A 21,494-nucleotide genomic window follows, 5' to 3' on the forward strand; every position below is an offset into this window, starting at 1 on the left:
GGGACTGTGCGGACAAGAAGCCATATCTGCTATGAAAGCCACAGTCAGCGGACAGGGCGAGGGCCCTCCTCAGCTGTCCCTGAGACATCCTCTCCTTTTTCGTCAGTTTCACAGACTCCTGATTTAGAAACCACAGCATGCAATGTAGCATATCTTCCAATTTCACCCGTGTTGTTTTTTTATTTGCCTGTGTTGTTTTTTGTTTTTTGTTTTTTTTATTGGCAACTATGGTGAGGAAGATGGTAAGGAGAATGAGGTGGTGTTCTAAGAGAGGTGTTACAGGTAAGAGGAGAATAAGATAATGGCTGAGGAGAAGGGAAAGATCCTGTTTTGGGCAAGTTGGAAGGCAGGGTCTGGAGTGGTGGAGGCCAGTGGCTCTCGGCCATTTGAGATTTATTACACAAGATAGGAACAGTGGGATCTCCTGGTAGCAAGAGGGCTTAGCCAGAGGACATAGTGAACCTTTTTTTTTTTTTTTTAATGTTTTATTTATTTTTGAGATAGAGACAGAGCATGAGCAGGGGAGGGGCAGAGAGAGTGGGAGACACAGAATCCGAAACAGGCTCCAGGCTCTGAGCTGTCAGCACAGAGTCTTACGCGGGGCTCAAACCCACGAACCGTGAGATCACGACCTGAGCCAAAGTCAGACGCTTAATTGACTGAACCCCAGGCACCCCTGTAGTAGTGTTTAAAACAATTTTTAGGGGCACGTGGGTGGCTCAGTCAGTTAAGCGACCGACTTTGCTCATGTCATGATCTCACTGAGTCTCCCTCTCTCTCTGACTCTCCCCCTGCTTACTCTCTCTCTCTCTCTCTCTCTCTCAAAAATAAATAAACATTAAAAACCCACAATTTTTATATTAATCTCAATCTCTTATTAATAGAAAAATTAAATTAGTAAATAAAATATATCCATCCAATGGAATATCATTCAGCTTTTAAAAATTATGAAATGAGGGGCGCCTGGGTGGCTCAGTTGGTTAAGCATCCAGCTTCATCTCAGGTCATGATCTCACCGTCCATGGGTTCGAGCCCCGTGTTGGGCTCTGTGCTGACAGCTCGGAGCCTGGAGCCTGCTTCGGATTCTGGGTCTCCCTCTCTCTCTGCCCCTCCCCTGCTCACGCTCTGTCTCTCTCTGTCTCAAAAATAAATAAAAACATTAAAAAAATGTTTTTTAATTATGAAATAAATCTGTATTTATTAACATGGAAAGATGTCCACAATATCTTAAGTGAAAAAAGCTGGTTGAGATAAAAATGAACCAAAAAAGAATCTCCAGTAGGCCAGATGTATGTCCATATGCACAGGACAGCCTTGAAGGATAGATCCCAAAGTATTAAGTCATGGTGGAATTGTAGATAATCTTTACTTTCTTTTTTAAAACAAATTTCCTCTTTTCCTGACGTTGTTGGCACGATACTGTCATCAGAAGACAGTAATGTTGTAAAAGCAAAACTACCTGTGCCTAAGTAAATAAAAATAAAATAGAAAAGTCCCAGAGGAAATAACGGAAAACATGGCAAATCAGTGAGAGATGTTTTGAGTTTTCAGACTTAACATTAATCATCATTATGACTAAAAGCCAGAAATAAATTTCTAGGCAGAGATGGTGTACCCTAGGGTAAACTATTTCTTCACACTGACTAATAGGCTTGTTATGCATTTACTGTCCACGGAGGGATTTATTGGAAAAGGCCAGCTGATGTTAACTATGGTTCTACTTTCATAATGCGTCTTCCTGTTTCTTCTGAATGAGAATAGAATCTGCAGACTCCAAGTCCAGGGAGGGGAGGGCTCTTGAGCCAACGATACGACAGAGCAGTTTGAATTCAGTGACAAACTCAGATCCTTGGCCTCTTCCTCAATTATATCCAGGCAAACTGAGTAAAGAAACCGATACCAAAATCACTAAAATGATAGGTAAACATATCAACTGGCAAGTTCCTCACCCTTTGGTGTTTCCTCGCGGGGTGCATGGGCTGGAGAAAAAGGAAGACAGAGAGGTCTGGTGAGCCAGAGGACAACAGAGGAGGATTTGAGTTGGGGGAGGGAGGAGAAAGAGTGGATTATTGCTTGGGAGGCCGAGAAAGGCCAGTAACTCCCTGCCCTGCCTTCATCCTACAGCGCATGCGGGTCTGACGTAAGAGGTGGCCTTGGCAGCCAGTGGCCACTGTCCAGTGTGGATGATGAAAATGTCCCCTGAGAATATGGGGACTCACCATTCCTTAGCAGTCCCTGAAAACTAGGTCAGCCAAGGAGTGCTATTTGCCATGTGGCCATGACCAGAGTGCTGGTGTGCCTGTGTCCGAGGAAGGTAGTTTTGAAGTAAGAATATCAATTCATTATTCCTGGGCAGTGTTTCTCTGCTGTTACTGTGCTAAGCACATAACAAGTGTTGGGTTCAGAGTAGGCACTTAATAAACACGTAATTGATTGAATTAAACCCTTAAGGGTCCATAAATTGAAGTACTTCTGACCTGCTGTTTGCTTCTCAATGAGAAATCTGCATTTTATTGCAACTTAGGACCAATGTGGCACCAAGTAGAACTCGATTTATATTGAATAAACAGACGAATGATATAGAGCTAGCTCGTATTAAAGGCTGAGCATATCAACTGCAGCAAATTTATTTCTGATATGAAAGACGAGAGGTATGACAGTTTGAAAATCTAACTCTTCCCTCCCAGCATATTAAAGGGACGTGGCAGGGTGAACACTTGTCCTAGGCGACATTCTACCTTTTTATTTTACAATCGGGAGCCCTCAAGAATAGCCTAGCCAAGGATTGGAGACCAGATAGTTAGAATGAATGAATGAAATTATTGATTAAAAAGGCTGTCAAGTGAGCCTGTAGATATTTAAGACAATGAAATGATGAATCACACTTCCTAAACATTTATTAATAAATGTCCAAGTCCTCAACTTCACTTATTCATTTGCTGTTTATTAGGCATCTACCATTTACCATTTTCTGTTGAACTAAAAAAAAAAAAAAGCAACTTTTAAAAGCTGTGATAATCATTTATATAGCTTATTTTAAAAATGGTGATATCAGTGGTTATCAATGGGCTGATTAAAATATTCACATTTGCTGAGCGACTACTACGGTAAAGCGTTTATATACCCTTACAAACACTCTCAACTGCTTGCTTCTTTGTGCAGAAATAGCAACATTTACTGATGCTCAGGGAGCCAGTGAATGCCTCTGCCACTTGAACCTGACGGGTATACTCTTGGTCCACAGTACTGGGATATATATGACGTAGTTGGAAGTCACCATCACTAAGTGTCTTTAGAAAACTAGCATGATTTCCATTTTAGCTTCCACCTTCTTAGGAGATAAAACTTAACGCCTAGTGAAGTATAACTCGTTTTTATTTCTTTGCTGACAATTATTTGATCTGTCTTGTTAAGTTAGGTGCTAACATGTTTATATTGAAGCGCCCTCGAAGAAGGAAATCTTATTCATATAACAGGAAAGATTTAAAGTTTTTGTTTGTTTGTTTTTTGTAATTCTCTGTATTTCCAAAGTTTCTTGCACGGAGCTATCAGACTATTGTAAGTGTTGATTTAATGTGTATTACACGACACTTCAGAGTTTGGGAGAGAGTTTCTGATGTTTTAGTCCAGTGAAAGTCACGAACTGGAGAAATACATCATAAGATGATATCCCGTAGTAAAGTAGTTGTTTGAAAATCGACATAGAAAATATGGCCCCCAAATTTTATGTGTAGGATTTTATCCTACAGATTTCTTTGCACATAGCCAAGTGATAGATAGAAGGCTTTCCAATTAATCACTGTTTGTAATGTAGCCGAGACTGTCAACAGTCACATGCCCATAGGGGGTTGGCTACACAAATTGTAGCCAATCCAGGTAGTGGAATATTTGGTAGCTGTTTTAAAGAATGAGGTGGTTTCTATGTGTTGACGTGGAAGGATTTCCACGAGGTACCATTAGTTGAAAATGAACACAGGTGTAACACAGTGAAACTAAAATACCTAGCTAGCATCATGTATCGATCCTCTCTGAAAGGATGCCCAGAAAGCTGGTAACAGGAGTAACTTTCTTCCTACAAGGGAATTTTCAGTTTAAGATGGGGCTTTTTCCTGTATATGTTTTTGTAATTTGTAATTTTTAAACCCCGGCAAATATTACCAATTCAAAAAAATGAATAAAAAACTTAAAACTTTGTGGAAAGGTGAACGTAGTATATTACATAAGGAGAAAAATTAGGCTGGCTACTTGACTTACTGGTCACCTCTTACATGATAAACATATTTTAGTTTCAATCTCTTGCCTTTGCATATAAGCTGTTGAAATGGCTGAAGCTGCTTGTTTTTTTTTTTTCTAGATGACACTTGATGCAGATAAAATATAATCATAAAAATATGAGTCGTTCTCTAAGAGGATAACTCGTGAATAGAAAATAGAAATAAGTTGTGTTTTCTCTGTATAAATTACAGTGTTTTTTTTTTTTTTTTGGCTTATTGAAAACTTGTACAGAAAGTCTTAGTCTCTCTTACTACTTGCATTTCTGCCTTCTTTCTCTTCTTCTCTCTCCTCCCCTCCCTTCCTCTTTTTCTTTCCTCTTTTCCTTGCAAACACTTTTCCACTCTCCTCCTTAACACTCACCGGGACAGTCTCTTCCTCTCCTACGTTGAGTGTTGTGTGTGTCTTGTGTACACAGCAGCCTTTTATCCCAAGAAGTGTGGCCAGTCTTGCTGTAAAGTGCATGGCGCTAACACCCTGTGAGAGATTAATGCAGCTGACGGATGAATAACATCATGTTACTGACAGCCGCACACACGCTTGTGGTTCTCTGCTAAGTCTGGGATGAGTCTAGCCCGGCTTAGTGGAACTGAGTAGCTGAACGAGGAGGCCCTTTTGTGATGTGTCAGCTCTCTGGTTCCCACGTGTGTAGCCTGACAGAGAGAAGCTACCAGTATTGAGATAAACAGTCATGGTAGAATCCCATAAGTAGGGTGATCCTATCTATGACTTATTATCTACACTGAGTCACTTTTGAGAGTGAAAGGGGCTGTGAGTGGCCATGCTGGGGCAGCAGGCATAAGCCAGGACTGTTCGGCACCCTGAGACCGAGGTCCTCAGGGCAGAAGCACTGCTAGGACCAAAAAAACAAAACACTTACCAGTCACAGTTCCGGAACTGTATGAATAGGTACCTGCAGAGAAGAGAGTGCAGTTCAGTTATTGCCGTAGTCCTAAAGGCACTCATTTCTCATTAAGCAGGAGGAATTCTAGACATTTTGGCTCCCATCTTAAAGCCTGAGAGAGTCATGGCTGGCGGAACCAAACTTCCGTTAGCAAAGAACAAGGGTAGTTTACTTAGCTGCTGGGCCATGCTTAAGGATCACATATGCCCTTTTGCACAGCAAAGGAAACCATCAACAAAACGAAAAGGCAACTTACTAAATTGGAGAAGCTATTTGCAAGCGACATAACTAATAAGGGGTTAATATCCAAAATGTATAAATAACCTATACAACTCAACACACACACACACACACATAATCCAATTAAAAATGGGCGGAGGACTTGAAAAGATGTTTTTCCAAAGAAGACATACAGATGGCCAACAGGCACATGAAAGGATACTCAACATCACTGATCGTCATGGAAATGCAAGTGAAAAACCACAATGAGATATTACCTTACACCCGTGAGGAGGACTAGAGTCAAAAAGGCAAGACATAACAAGTGTTAGGGAGGATGTGGAGAAAAGGGAAACTTGTGCACTGTTGGTGGGAATGTAAACTGGTGCAGCCACTGTGGAAAACAGTATGGAGGTTCCTCAAAAGATTAAAGAGCTACCACATGATCCAGTAATTCTATTGGGTATTTACCCAGAGAAAGCAAAAACACTAATTTGAAAAGTTACAGGCACCCAAATGTTTATTGCAGCACTATTTACAACAGCTGAGATATGGAAGCAAGCCCAAGTGTCCATCAGTAGGTGAATGGATAAAGAAGATGTGGTGTATATAATCACAACGGAATGTTACTCAGCCATAGAAAACAATGACGTCATGCCATTTGCAACAACACAGACAGACCTAGACAGTATCAGGCTAAGTGAAATAAGTCAAACAGAGAAAGACAAATACCGTACGATTTCACTTGGATGTGGAATCTAAAAAACAAAACAAATGAACAAACAGACAAAAGCAGAAACACTCATAAATACAGAGAACGAACTGATGGGTGCCAGAGGGGAGGGGTGTGGGGAGCATGGGCAAGGTGGGTGAAGCGGGGGCGGGAGATACAGGCTTCCAGTTATGGGATGACCAAGTCATGGGGATGAAAGGTGCAGAATGGGGAATGTAGTCAAATGTATTTTGTGGTAGCGAAGAAAACCCCCACAAAGAATCAGATATGCCTTTGCGGCAGACGCAGATTACCAAGGGCTCTTTCATACCACAGATTGTGACTCCAGATTGCAGAAAACTTCCACCGTCCTCCCATATTGGGAGACGGCAGATACCATTCAGATCGGCAAAGCCTCTGCCATGCAGGTCAATACGCCGAGCCTTCTCACCTCTGGCAGACGGACTTTCTTTTCCAGCTGGACCGAGCCAAGGCAGAGCACAGAGGTTAGAGAGCAGAGCAAGGAGGCTGTGGCACAGAGCAGGAGGTGGAGGGTTGCTGAGTGGCCTGGACTTTGGATTGCAAGGTGTGATGCTTGGCAGCCAGCTCACTCGAGGTCTCCACCCACATCTCATGGACTGCTGACCTCTCCTAAAGTATGCAAAGCCAGTGCTAACCTGGCGTCTCCTGCGAGGCAGAGGGGGTGTGTTCCAAGGCCTTTGCTGTTGTCTGAGCTGGGGCTCGGGAGGGTTCATTATTGATTACCCCTGTGGTTCCCACAGCCGGAGGCTTTGATGGTATCAGCCTGGAGCCTGGCTCAGTAGCTGCCTTTGTGGCCACTGTGCTGTCTGACTTGGAAGTGAAAGCTGGCTCTGTAGGAAAGTGCAAGATATGGAGAACATAAATACTTTGAAGAGTGTCTCTGCGCAGCTCTAGAAGACAGTGGACTTCAGACTTGCTCTAGTGAGCCCACCCCGGGCTGGCCCTCGCCCAGCACCCTCCTCCAGGGCTCTTTGGGGAAATCCCTTCAGTGAGTAGCCTATTCCTCCATCTGGATGGCCGAGGGACATTTGAGAACACGAGAGGATCTACAGCTATTTATCATGGTGCACGTAACCTAAAGATCCCACGGATTCGAGTCGTTCCTGGCTTGTTTACTAGAGAAGGCTCGGAAGATGCGGTGAGAGACTGATCTCAAAAAACAAGTATGACTGTATTTACCAAAGATATCTGGGCTGCTGATTTTAGTTTCCTTTCTGCGTTGTTTGCACACAACTTTTGAAATAAGGGGAAGCCTGAGATTCAGCCAGACCGAGTTTTAGAGTATTTGAAGACAGTGCCCTGGTTTTGCCCCGATCTAAGGGAGGGCAGCCCTCCTGGTGTTTATGTCCTCACCCTCCCTGTGCTAACTGGCATATAGCCGCTCCCAAACTGTGAGGCGTGGTGGCAAGACCTCACTATTCTCTTTCCATGAAAAATGGGTCTTCCGTTGCACTCTCATGTCTGAGAGTTTGATGGCACAGTTTCATCTGACCACGTGTTTGATGCACGAAGCAAGGCTGGGAGAGGCCCCTTGATTATTCTCGTCAGTGGGTGATCCGGGCATGACTTGGGTCAAAGGGGTCTTGGAATTACCCCAAACTTAAATGTAGCCAGTACTCTACTATATCCTCTTGTTTGTAGTCAACTAACTAACTAGGAGGAAACCTCCTTCTGGCCTGTCTTCCCTTCAGCATTGGTTCTCAGCCTTGGCTCCCTGAGAATCACCTGGGGAGCTTCTAGAACCCGAATTCCCAGACTGCTCCCCAGACCACCAGAGTTCCAAGGAGATCCCAGTGTGCATCCACGGCTAAGAAGCCGTGTTCTAGCTCAGAGCTGCCAACGGCAGCAGAGAGACTACGCCTGGGGCCAAAAGGGGGAGACCAGGGCCAGGAAAAGCCACTGTATGACCAGACATAAAACCTCAAGAGTTAAGTGTAAAGTAAGGCTTTCCCAGGATATAGAGCACATTGTCCCAAGCAGCTAAGGTCTCAAATTTTCTTGACATCAGGACAGTGCCGGGGCGCACCTGGGTTGGTTAAGTGTCCAACTTCGTCAGTTCAGGTCATGATCTCTTGGTTCATGAGTTTGAACCCTGCATCGGGCTCTGTGCTGACAGGTCAGAGCCTGAAGCCTGCTTCGGATTCTGTGTCTCCCTCTCTCTGTGCCCCTCCCCTGCTCTGTCTCTGTCTCTGTCTCAAAAATAAATAAACATTTAAAAAGAAAAACACATCAGGACAGTGCTGAGCAAATTGGGATAGAAGATTACCTAAGAAAGACCCTGGAAATGCGGGGTGTTTGCAGCTTTTTACCAGAGCTGTCATAGTTGGGATGGTTGGGGGACAATTCTTCAGGGGTCCCTCATGTTTCCCCATGCCTTGTCAGCAGAGTCCCTGACAGCCCTTTCTCAGGACTGACTTTTCAAGGATGCTCATGAAATCTCGGAAGGTGGAGATGGCACCTCCCTCTGGAGCAAAGGGCAGACGTGGTCGGCCAGTTATAAGAGACTCCAGTTGCTTGAACTCAGGCCTCCTCTCCTGTGGGGCAGCCTGCTGGATGTACAGGCATCTTCTAGACCCATCCCTGCTGCCCCCGTGGGACACAGGGAGGAGGGAATTGACAAAAACATGCCCACGCTCCCGCTGACTGCTGAGCCCTGTAAGGGAGTCCTTGGTCTCTGAATTGGGGAGCTAATGTTCTCCGCTGGCACCAGGAAGTTTTGGTGGGTTAACACACCAGGCAGGCAAAACCTCAGATCCTCCCCAATTCTTGATGAGGAAATACATCTGCAACTAAGTCTGATCTGGCATATGAAAAGTGGATTTGGAACCATTATTAATTACAGGAAAACCTTGGATTGCAAGTAACCTGTGAGTGTTCCACAAGACAAGCAAACATTTCTAATAAATTTTAACTTCATAAACCAGTGATGTCTTGCAATACAGGTTGTACGTGATGCTGAACATCACATGATCATACCTGAGCCAATGGTTCTTGAAATTCGCGTTGATATACGAGTGCTTTAGATTACAAGCATGTTTCCAGAACGAATTATGCTCGCAAACCAAGGTTTTACTGTAAGTCCAATGAAACCTGGATATCAAGCACCTTTGTTAAAAGAGAAAATGAAGCTACTATAAAATTTAATTTTAACTCAAATAAAAAGTGGGTTCTGTTTGTTGGAGTCTGCAGTGGGACTCCAGCAGGGCCTCAAGAATCTGACACATTTGTGGGGACCTGAGAGGTGGTGGAGAATGGGAGTCCTTAAAACGTTTCCAACATCCCTACCTTTTCCAGAAAGGGAGGTGCTCTCTGGCTCTGGGGTCACCCCTGCCGGCATTTCTGTAGAGGATGGCTTTAGATGAGTCAGGGAGGGGTCTCCTAGAGAGAGCATAACCACATGGCATTTATGAGCCTGAGGGTGGAGACTTGCTTCAGAACTGGCTATAAATAAAAAAATAATACATACAGAAATTTAAAATGGAGATATCCGGCTTCCTGGGAGAGGTCAGAAGCACAAGAAATAGTCAACAAACAATGTGTCCCAATCAGTCATTCCCATGCAAATGCAAACAGACTGCCAACTATTTTTCTAGGCTTTCCAAAAAGTTGCGCACATATCAAATGTCTTTTATTTTTGGGTAGAAGGGTATTCATGAGACCAACTCAGTTTTATAATGTTGTCTTTTACATGGGAAAATACATGACTACTCAGTAGCTTCAGTTATTTTGTAAGGAAAAAAAAAATAAAAGCATCCCAAGCACAAGAGGTTAGGAAAAGTAATGGAGGGAGTTGTTAGTGGCAGAAGGTGAGATGTCTTTGTGCCAGTGAAGTCTCAGGGTGCTCGAGTCTGTAGGTTCTACAAGTCTGTAATTCCAGGTTCCCCCCCTTCCTTCCTCTCCCCCCACCCCCCACCAGCTGGTTCAGAGCCTACAACTCTTCTCCATCCTGGATTCATTCATCCAAATGGATTGGAACTTCAAAGAAACAGTCACTCTCCCTGCAGTGGAAAGCCCTTATTTTTGCCCCTGGATTATAGGTACCAGCGTGTGCCCGGACTGGACAGAGTAAGCTGTCTACTCTGTGTTTTTGCCACAGTGCTATTGCTCGTACCTGTCCTCACCCAGCTCATCATTGGAGTGGCATTTGATGCCATGTGGTACTATGTTCTGCCGCTGAGTGATTCCCTTGCAACAAACAGAAGGCTTCCTCCTTGCCCTGATGTCTGCGAGACGGACGTGCAGGGGGAGAGGGAAGGAGCGCACACTCAGTGAGAAAGCCTGGCTCTTCAAGGACTCTTACAGCAGAGGGAATTTGTTCTAGAACAACTCCTTCTGTCCCCTTCCCCAGAGAGGAGTTGAGAATGTTCACAAATGTTATAGGAGAAAGTATCTAGCTTGCAGTTGGACATCCACCAAATATGCAATAAACCATGAGCTAATCTTTATGTTTCCAAAGTAAGGGACTTAATAGTCCTGGAAATAGCCCTACTGGCTTCCACTCCAAGGTTGTTGACTTCTTCTGGCAAAATTACCCAGTTGTGGATGGTTAAAAATAATTGATTCGGACAACCTTCCCTCACACGTGCTCTGGAGTGCTGGCTGGACACCAGCCATGGGTGACCAGGCTAAGGGAATCTGCTCGGTGGGTACCCCCATTCTCCTGGGTGGCTAACAACGGAGAACAGTAATAATTTCCCTGCACACCATCTTCTAGGAAGAAATTGGGAAAGATCTCTGGAAAGCAAGCATGCTGTGAGCATACACCCTTGTCTGTAGCCAAATTCTATCATAATCTTAAAGCACTGATAGTAATAATATAGGCATAACTCAGAGAGATATTGTGGGTTCAGTTTGAGACCACCATGATAAAGTGAATGTGGCAATAGAGCAAGTCAGATGAATATTTTGGTTTCTCAGTGCATAGAAAAGTTATGTTTAGGGAGGGGCCAAGATGGCAGAACAGCATGGAAGTTTTTTTGCGTCTCTTGTCCCTGAAATAGAGCCAGATCAACACTAAACCATCCTGCACACCTAGAAAACTTATTTGAGGATTAATACAACAATCTGTACAACCTGAACCCGAGAAAAGTTATGTTTACACTATAGTTTATTAAATGGGAAATAACATTGTGCCTAAAAAAATCAATATACATACCTTAATTTAAAATGCTTTCCTGCTAAAAAATGCTAACCATCATTTGAGCTTTCAGTGAGTCATAATCTTTTTGCTGGTGGAGGGTCCTCCCTCGATGGTGATGGCTGCTGACTGATCAGGGTGGTGGTTGCTGAAGGTTGGGGTGGCTGTGGCGATTCCTTAAAATAAGACACAGTGGGGGTACCTGGGTGGCTCAGTTGGTTAAGCATCTGACGCTTTGTTTTGGCTCAGATCATGATCTCACAGTCCATGGATTTGAGCCCCGCATCAGGTTCTATGTGGAGCCTGCTCAGGATTCTCTCTCTTTCACTCTCTCTCAAAATAAACAAAACAAAACAAAACAAGAGACCCCAATGAAGTTTGCTGCAGCGACTGACCCTTCCTTTCACGAATGATTTCTCTGTAGCAGGTGATGCTGTTTGATAGCATTTAACCCACAGTAGAACTTTCAAAATTGAAGTCAATGCTCTCAAACCTGCTGCTGCTTTACAACTGAGTGTGTGTCATATCCTGAATCCTCTGTTGTCATTTCAACAATCTTCACAGCATCTCAGCAGGAATAGATTCCATCTCAGGAACCCATGGGAAGCAACTCCTCACCCATTCAAGTTTTATCCTGAGATTGCAGCCATTCAGTCCTATCTCAAGGCCCCACTTCTGATTCTGGTCCTCTCGCTGTTTCCACCTCATCTGCAGTGACTCCCTCCACTGAGGTCGTGAGCCCCTCACAGTCATCCACGAGGGCTGGAACCAACTTCTCCCAACTCCTGTTATCCTATGAATGTTGATATTTTGACTTCTTCCCACAAATCATGAGTGTTCTTAATAGCATCTGGAATGGAGAATCCTTTCCAGAAGGTTTTCAATTTACTTTGCCCAGATCCATCAGAGGAATGGCAGTGATAGCCTCATGGAATGTATTTCTTAAATAATAAGACTTGACAGTTGAAATGACTGCTTGAGCCATGGGCTACAGCATGGGTGTTGTGTTAACAGGCATGAGAACAATAATAATGCCATTATCCATTTCCATCGGAGCTCTTGGGTGACCAGGTGCATTGTCAATGAGCAGTCATATTTTGAGAGGAGTCGTCTTGAGCAGTGGGGCTCAGCAGTGGGCTTAAAATATTCAGGAAACTATGGGGCACCTGGGTGGCTCAGTCAGTTGAGCGACTGACTCTTGGTTTTAGCTCAGGTCATGATCTTGAAGTTCATGAGTTCGAGCCTCACGTCAGGCTCTGTGCTAACATTGCAGAGCCTGCTTGGGATTCTCTCTCTCTTTCTCTCTATGCCCCTCCTCTGCTTGTGCTCTCTCTTCATTTCTGTCTCTCTCAAAATAAATAAATAAACTTAAAAAAATGTTCAGTAAACCATGTTGTAAACAGAAGTGCTGTCATCCAGGCTCTGTCGTTTCATTTCCAGAGCACAGGCAGAACGGATTTAGCATAGTTCTGAAGGGTGCTAGGAGTTTTGGAATGGTCAGTGAGCATTGGCTTCAACCCAAAGTCACCAGCTGCATTAGGCCCTCACGTGAGAGTCAGCCTGTCCTTTGAGGTGTTGAAGCCAGGCATTGGCTTCTCCTCTCCAGCCATGAAAGTCCTGGATGGCGTCTTCTCTCACTCTAAGGCTGTTTCATCTGCGTTGTTCATCTGGATAAGCCAGATCTTCTGGATAACTTGCTCCCTTCACCTGCACTTTTATGTTGTAGAGACGACTCCTTTCCTCAAATCTCTTGAGCCCACCTCTGCCGGCTTCAAGCTTCCCCACCCCTGTCAGCTTTCATAGAACTGAAGAGAGGTCGGGCCTTGCGCTGGGTGAGGCTCTGGCTTAGGGGAATGTTGTGGCTGGTTTGACCTTCTATCCAGACCGCTCACACTTTCTCCAGAAAGAAACACTCATGTGTTCTCCGGAGTAGCACTTTCAGTTTCCTTCAAGGTCTTTTCCTTTGCATTCACAACTTAGCCAACTGTTGGGCACAAGGGTCCCAGCTTTTGGCCTGTCTTGACTTTTGACATGCTTTTTTTTCACTAAGCTTATTTATTCCTAGTTTTTGATTTGAGAAGAGATGTGATTCTTACTTTCACGTGAACACTTAGAGGCCATTGTAGGGTTATTAATTGGCTTAATTTCCATATTGTTCGGTCTCCGGCAACAGGGAGGTCCGAGGAGGGGGAGAGATGAGGTAGGAGTCAGTCGATGGAGCACTCAGGATACATACACAACATCGGCTGATGAAGTTAACTGCCTTACATGGGTGTGGGTTGTGGCACCCCAAAGCAATTACAGGAGGAACACCAAAGACTGTTGATCCCAGATCACCACAACAAATATGAGAAAGTTTGAAATACATCAAGAATTATCAAACTGTGACCTAGAGACACAAAGTGGGCAACTACTGTTGGAAAAATGGCATCGACAGACTGACTCGCTTGAGGCAGGATTGCCACAAACCTTCAGTTCGTAAAAACAAAACAAAACAAGACAAAACACACAATTATGTGTAAAGTGCAACACCGCAGAGCGCAACAGAATGAGGTGTGGCTGTAGTGAATGTTGACCGGGGCTCACTTAACATTGCTACAACCCACAATGTTGACCTCAGGTTCATTTTCTAGATGATGAGCGAAGTTCCAAGATAGGAAGGCCCTTGCTCAGGGTGGTGTGGGGCCGAGCCAGGGTTGGAACTCAGAATTGTGTGACCCTAAATCCTGTACATTTCCCACCCCCAGAGGTGTTGTTTAGAGGCCCAACGGTTCAGTTAGCCTCAGACTTCCACACAAATGTCTTGTCCCCCTCCCCCAAGAGATGGGCTCCCGCAGCCTTCCACACTGCCTTCCGTTCTCTGTACGGTCTTGGCGAGGGGGACAGAGAGACAGTGCAGGGCCGTGTACTTACTGATGCACTTGAGATTGGGAATTGTCCAGTGGGCAGTGTTCGTGGTCTTGTTAAGCACGCACTCTGTCAGGGTGGACGTCCCGGCTTTCCGCTTGAAGCCAGTGTTACAGGTGTACCGCTCGGTGGAGTTCAGTTTGTAACTTTTGACCCGGATGTCTGCATGTTCCACAGATGTGGGAGGAGGGCACGTGACACCTGCAAAGGTGCAGACAAGAGAGGAGAGGTGACCACATTTCAGCTGGCTCAGAGGAGCTCCCCAGGGTCACTTGGGTGGCACTCAGCACCTTCGAGCCAGGGACTGGCTCTCCTGGGGGCCCCTTAGGATACACCCCACATTCCAAGCATGTGGAAAACGTTCAGTAAGGGCTCTCATCATTTAGAGGCCTCCCAGGAGCCTTGCCTTAGGCACTTGCCATCCAGCATGGCTCGGGACTGGGGAGTCATCAGTGGAAACCCTTCTCCCTGCCCTCCCCTTCCTACTGGTCTTCCCCGCCCATGCAGCCCGGGCCTCTGAGCTCTCTTGCCTGAAAACATTAACGGCCCTGGGATTGCTCTCCCTGCTTGTTCTCCCTGAAAGCCTTTCATCCGTTTCTGTAACACAGCCAGGTATCTTCAGAAATCCGTATGATGGCTTCACTCTTTCCTGGTTGCCCGCTGCTCTTAGGATAAAAACTCACATCCTCAAGAAGTCTTCAAGGCTCTGCTGGATGGGGCCCCACCTCCTCCCTAGCTACTCTCCCCCTGTCCCCCACCCCCGGCCACACTGGCCTTCAGTCCCCCCCACCCTCTGCCACTCACCATGCCTACCGCTCTCCCCAGCCCATCTCCTGCCATCCTCCCTAACTTGAACATGACGTTCTCAGGAAAGCCTTCCCTCCCTGCCGCTCCCCCCTCAAAGCAGCCAGGTCCCATAGTTCCGTGTTCTTTCCCTGCGCAGTCAGCTGCCTTCAGGGTTGTATGGAAGACACTGAGATGTTATAATGTCTGTCTGTCTGTCTCCTAATGTGCGCTGCGAGCTCTAGAGGGTGGGGGCCACATCTGTTTTGCCCGACACCACCCTCCCTGAGCCTAGTACAGTAACTGGCAAGAGAAGGTGTTCAAGAAACACCTGTTCAGAGAATGACATTTATTGTGCACATGCCCTTTACCCCAGAGATTTCGCTTCTAAGAATTTTCCCGACAGACATGCTGGCATATTTATGAAGTGAGTATGTACAGAGTTATTGATTATAGTAGCCAGTATCTGTGTGAATTACCTCGCATGTGGTCAGCAGGAGACTAATTTGGTAACTTACAGTACAGCTCCTCCTGGAAGAAGTGCTAGTCAGACCTCTGTAACAGACGAAAGGGTGCTCTTTATCACTGAAGTGGAAAGATCTCCCAGACACACTGTTACATTAGGAAGAAGACGAACAGAACCCCGTGTGTCATTCGCTGCCATCGGGAAAAAAGAAGAAATGGTACCTATCCACAATTTTTTGTCTGTACATAAAATCTCTGAAAAGATGCAAAAGACTGTTAACACTGGAGGAGAGACAGCTGAGGACACGCTGGGAGTGGGAGACTTTTTACTGAATGCCTTATCATAGCTTCTCACTTTTTTCCTTTCCATACTTTCTGAATTTTTAGTAGTACAAATGTTTTACCTGTTAAAAATGCTTTTGAAAGGTTTTGGAATGCTCTGTTTCTTCAGCTGTTTTGTAAATGGATGTTTTTCCTTTTCATAGATTACATCTACGCCAGGGTGAAAATTGAAATAGTTAATAAATAACCAGTGCCACCGAGATGCTGACCGATTGGGATGGGTGCGGGCAATCATGGGGGCCGGGTGGCTGGCCACTGGCCACAGATGGAAGGCCACACTGATGAGGGCTGGCAGAATATTAGTTGTGCCCAAATGTTACATACTGTTTAAAATACATGAAATTCTTCATAATGAAATAAGTTGGGGTGAGGGATTTGGGGGTACCCTGCCATAGGAAGTCAGACCTCAGTTGAATCTAGGGCAAGAGAGGGGTAAATCATGCCAAGTGTGAGTGTTCACTGCTTCTATTGTAAGATGTTGCCTGTGAAATAAATGTGAGAAATGCAGAAGATTCTAGAATTAGGTATTTTTGGCTTTCTCTGAGCCAGTTAAGGCAGCTTGAGGTAAAATTGAAGCCAAGAGGTTTTGCAAAGCCATTGGGAGGATTCTGGGCCCTCTTTTGGGAGACAACCCACCAGTCACTCCCAGCAGACTGTGGGTGTGACGAAGTGCATGCCCAGTGAAAACTAACATAATTTTTGTCAGAAGAATGGTACCAAAAGAAGGTAAGAGCCAGAGCTAGACCGATTCAAGTTTTCTCCAAGCTGTGCTACAGTGTTAAAAATGCCCCCCACCCTTTCTAATTAGAAGTTGAAAGATTTGAGCAAGATTTAGACCCTAAGATTTTCTTCGGTATGAAACTTACTGGTTAAACCCCATGTCCTGGGACTTGCCCGGCCATGTACGTTGATTTCATTTTTGTGGCACCTCTACAGAGAGGTGCTCAGTAGATCTTCAGGGTAAGCTCCAGACCTGGTCTAATGACTTGAGGGCGTGATACCTACTGAAGCTCTTGATCCCCATATCTGGATATATGCCAGGAACACACAGTTCTAGTCTGCAAGTCTGATGATTTAACTACTTGAAAATACTATAAATGGCCCAAATCCCAAATGGATGAGGTGAGTTCAGTCACCTGTCCATCGTAGACTTTGGTGCAAGGTCTGAGGGGGACAGAATCCGGAAAATGCAACCATCTTCTGTAGCTCTCCATGTCATAGTGAGGATTCTGGATTCTGGAACGTGAATCCCCACCCGTCCCAGAAAATGTAATGACTCTCTGATCTTAACCTGGGTGTTGTGAGTGGTGCTGGTTTCCTTCTGCATCCTTCAAATAAGCCAGTCTAGTTTGATTTACCCAAATAGTGTCTGTGTTTGCTTTCCTGCAATCTGAGACTTCTTTTGGTTGGGCAGGATCTGGGGTCTGCTTTGGTAGCCACGGGCCCCCAAATGGCAGCTTTCTCCTTCCTTTTCACCTGCTTCCTGTGGGCTGGCCTGTCTCTTCCTAGGAACCCTAGCTTTCAGGACTAGCCCCCTGATTCCTCTGCCCAAGTCTTGCCTGTGTTTTCCTGCAGAGAGCAACCCCTGGATTGCCACACTCCCCAGCTGCTCGCTTAGGTTTGGACGTCCAAGAATGACCGCCAGACTCACCAGGACCTGAACTCACAGCCCAGGCCCCTTACGCCATATCCCACCGGCCAGCTGGGCTTCTTTACACATTGGAGTCAGAGGGATCCCCCTCCGAATTCAGAATGTGGTCAGAACAGTCTGCTGTAAATGCCTGGCAGCCTGCAGGTAGACCAGCCTGCCAGTGGGTGAGCTGTTGGGTTCTCCCTTCCTCCTTCGGGAAGTAGGCTCTCCCGGCTGAGGCTCCAGCATGCCTCATACCTGAGCCCACCTGAGCTACGACAGCCCCATGGACCAGTAAAGCCCAGGCCTTACTGTAGTCTTCCTAGTCTCAGGAGAGGAAATGGATTGTTTGATTTTTGTTCTTAAGCCAGCCACTGACTTTTAAAGTCCCACCGATAATCTAGTCTTAGATTTTGCACAATATAAGATACATCTGTGCTGTTCTTTACCACTCCAGGCTGGTAGTCTCAATGCTCCCTCTTCATTTACGTGGCTTCTAGAGTGGACTCCAACATTTTCTTTTCCTTTTCAGTGAGGTCATAAGATAATCTTGATTTAGACATAGCAGTTTCCTAAAAATACTATTTTCTTACTAATTTCTATACACAAAATTAATAGGAGAGAAGAAATCTGTCTGCTTAGATTTACTTCCTTTACCATCCCCTGTCTTCTCTCTCTCTCCCATCTGGTCTTTGGATTGTATCTTGTTCGCCTGAATCCCTCCCAGAACATTTTTATTCACCAGGTAGTCCTCAAGTTCCATTTTTAAGTTCAAGTAATGTTCTGAATCTATTGATCTTCTGTCTGTCATCTTTTTTTTCAGTCTCTGCTGTTTTCTGTGTTGTTTCCACATTTGTTATTTTTCTCGGCAGATTGTTCTACATCTTCTAAGTCCTAAAATATTCTCCTCCATTTAGAATGGTGGTTTTCAACTTTTAGCATTTGTGGCACGCTTTGAAATGAAACATCTGTGACCTGTCGCTGAGGGGGATTTAGAAGGTCAAGGCATTGGTGACCATATCAGCAAGAGTTATAAAGAATCGATGCTACGGTAGAAGGGCATCAGTGCTAAAGTGTGACTCATTTCATGGCCCCATTGGAGCTGGCTGCTATGTGTGTGGGCAGTTTATTGAGTCTATGTGAACTCAGAGTTCTTACAGATTTCAAAAAATATGCAGTCTTGGGGCGCCTGGGTGGCGCAGTCGGTTAAGCGTCCGACTTCAGCCAGGTCACGATCTCGCGGTCCCTGAGTTCAAGCCCCGCGTCGGGCTCTGGGCTGATGGCTCAGAGCCTGGAGCCTGTTTCCGATTCTGTGTCTCCCTCTCTCTCTGCCCCTCCCCTGTTCATGCTCTGTCTCTCTCTGTCCCAAAAATAAATAAACGTTGAAAAAAAAAATTAAAAAAAAAATGCAGTCTTCTCTGTAATCGCTTGACTTATTCCCCTTATCTTAGATTCATGACAGATAGTACCCCTCTCAGCTCAATACACCCCTTCTGCCAAATGCCGGTGTTATTGCAGGTGTATTCAGTTTTGCAGCAATGAATCTGACACAGCAACTAGGACAGGGTTCACAGGAAACATGCCATGCACACAGTTGAGAACCACTTCTTTGAAAGGAAAAGTAAACCAGGACAGACACTGAGTAAACAGTGACAGGTTTATAGCCTCTACAGATTTTCCTTGAAAACTCATCGATACTGTTAAATCAGAGGGCAAAGGTCTAAAGGCACCGTCAATGCTCTTTTCTTCTTGATAACCTCTGGGAACCAGTCATCATCAATGAGAAAGACAAACACAGCCCAGGTTTCCCACTGTTGGAAGAAGAATTTAGAACTATGGAAAGAGGGGGAGAGGATGACTAGAAAGTGCCCTATGATGTGAAAGAGAATTGGGACCAGCGATATCAGAATGTAACCATTTGTGTGTGTGTGTGTGTGTGTGTGTGTGTGTGTGTGTGTTCATGCATGTGTGTGTACATGTGTCTGTACATGGGAATGTGCATGTGCAGATGTGTGTGTGTTTGTGTGTCTGTGCGTGTTCCAGCTCTGTCCTCTTACAATGCTTAGAAGCAATGGCGTATCAGCACTGAATGTAGTTGGTGCCCAGATCTTGGTCTCCATCAGAAGAAACCATGGCTACTTGAGGAAAAGGCTGATTCCAGGGCTAGGATGGGGAAGGCATGCCAGAGGAGCCTGGAATACCTTGTACCAGAAAGTAAGGAGACACTCAAAGAATGATGGTGACATATCAAAAGGATATAGGGTGAAGGCTGAACTGGCTGTCACTGGCCACACACAGGACCAAAGACAGTAATTATGACAGTTTATGGAACAACATAAAACAAAACTCTGTAAGTCTGAACTAATATAAACAAATAAATGAATAAGTAAGTGAGCAGAGGGAGAAGAGAAAGCCCTCCTTAAGGTATAAGTCTAAATAATAGAGAAAGAATGATGGCATAAGGGAAGAAACAATGCTAGAATGAGCGGATTGAAGTTTGATAATGGACAGGACATTTATATAGTGTGGCGGATTCCACTGTGTCAGTTTAGCTAAGTGGGACACGCATTCCTCAAATCTCCTCCCTGCATGGTGACCAGTTAGCCTGTGGCACAATCACCAATCCTGGGACAAATCAAGTTCATGTGCCTCCTGATACAGTTCACTGAGAAGGACACAACATCACACCTGTGGTATTTCTCCCCCAGATCCATAATCTGAATCTCATCATGAGGAAACACTAGTTGAACCTAAATTGAGGGACATTCTAAGAAACACTTGGCCTATATTCGAGATCAAGAAGGATAGAGAAAGGCAAAGGAAATGTTACAGACTGCAAGAGGCTAAGGGTACATGGCAACAAAATGTAACATGTGGTCCTGAATTAGATTCGGAATCAGGGAGAAAATGGCTAACAAGGGCATTATTGGGACAACTGACAAAATTTGAACATGCCCTGAATATTAGATAATAATATTGTGTCCAGGTTAAACTTCCTGATTTTTGATAAGTGTTTTGTGATTATGTGAGAGTGTTGTATTCTAGGAAGGCATGTAAGAGGATGTATTCTTAGGAAATATATATTGAAGTATTTAGTCATAAAGGGGCATAGTGTCTCCAACTTACTTTCAAATACTTCAGAGGAAAACACACATACGTAATAAATATATAGACAGAGGGGTGATAAGGCACATGGGGCAGAATGTAAACAGTTGGTGAATCTGGGTAAAGGGTATTCAGAAGGTCTTTTTTCCCTGTTCTTGCAGTTTTACTATTAAGTTTGAGATTGCATCCGAATAAATAAGGTAAAAAATAAGCAAAGTAAGTAACCAAACAAAATCCAGTTGGCGAATGTCACCCGGGTCCCTTTCTTTGAGGATTGCTCTGGAAGGAAACTCTAAGAGCCCTCGACAACTCAGGCCGAGATTATAATCTGGTCAGGAAAATGTTCTTTACGTATTTCCCTCCTTGTGGTTTTCACAGTGCTGCCTTTCCCTCTTCTCTTGTCCCTTAATCACACCTTTTAGAGTTCCTCATTCCATTTCCAGGGCCTAAGAGTAGTGTTTCCACTCTTTCCACGTTCAATATTTTGACTGTGGCTTTGGTGGGTTGTATAGGTTCATCGTTGCCGTGTTGGAGTCTTTATTCTGCTGCATCAGCTCTGTTCCTTACTGTCATCCTTTTCATCCTGGGCCCTCTCTGTCAGTGATTCCTAAATGTGAGCATACAGTAGAGCCACCTGGAGGGCTTATTAAAACCCAGAGTGCTGGCCTGTCCTCCCAGAGCTCCTGAGTCATAGGTCTGGGGCAGGGCTGCAGAATCTGTATTTCTAGCAATATCCAGCAATATCTAGCAATGGTGATACTGCTCATCCAAGAACCATGCTATATGGTGCAGGGTCTCTTGGCATCACCACAAGTTACTTTCTTGCAGGCATTTAAAGTTTCTCTTGAAGTTGTCTCAACCTATGGTGTTGATTGCATCAGTGAAGGTTTCTTTCACAGGTTCTTCCTGATGTGCTCTTCTGAATTTCCCTTCTAGCAGTTTTTAATTGGATCCAATCCCTCCACCCCCATTTAAA

The 21,494-nt window shown here is 44.9% G+C and overlaps 1 protein-coding gene across 3 annotated transcripts in view; it reads right to left on the bottom strand.

Annotated features, from left to right (window-relative positions):
* The window catches only part of IL15RA (interleukin 15 receptor subunit alpha), a 48,336-nt gene that overhangs the window by 4,005 nt on the left and 22,837 nt on the right, over positions 1-21,494 (bottom strand). The window contains exons 2-6 of one of the 3 annotated variants that reach the window (XM_030321110.1): positions 14,200-14,394; positions 9,435-9,527; positions 6,785-6,979; positions 5,153-5,185; positions 1,950-1,979 (exon numbers count right to left, since the gene is read on the bottom strand). In XM_030321110.1, coding sequence (XP_030176970.1) covers positions 1,950-1,979; positions 5,153-5,185; positions 6,785-6,979; positions 9,435-9,527; positions 14,200-14,394 — 546 coding nt within the window. Of the gene's footprint in view, positions 1-1,949; positions 1,980-5,152; positions 5,186-6,784; positions 6,980-9,434; positions 9,591-14,199; positions 14,395-21,494 lie in introns of all 3 variants that reach the window. The other 2 variants (XM_030321112.1, XM_030321108.1) reach the window with 2 other exon arrangements.

Source organism: Lynx canadensis, chromosome B4, assembly GCF_007474595.2.
Source record: "Lynx canadensis isolate LIC74 chromosome B4, mLynCan4.pri.v2, whole genome shotgun sequence".
In the NCBI taxonomy this organism is placed as follows: Eukaryota; Metazoa; Chordata; class Mammalia; order Carnivora; family Felidae; genus Lynx; species Lynx canadensis.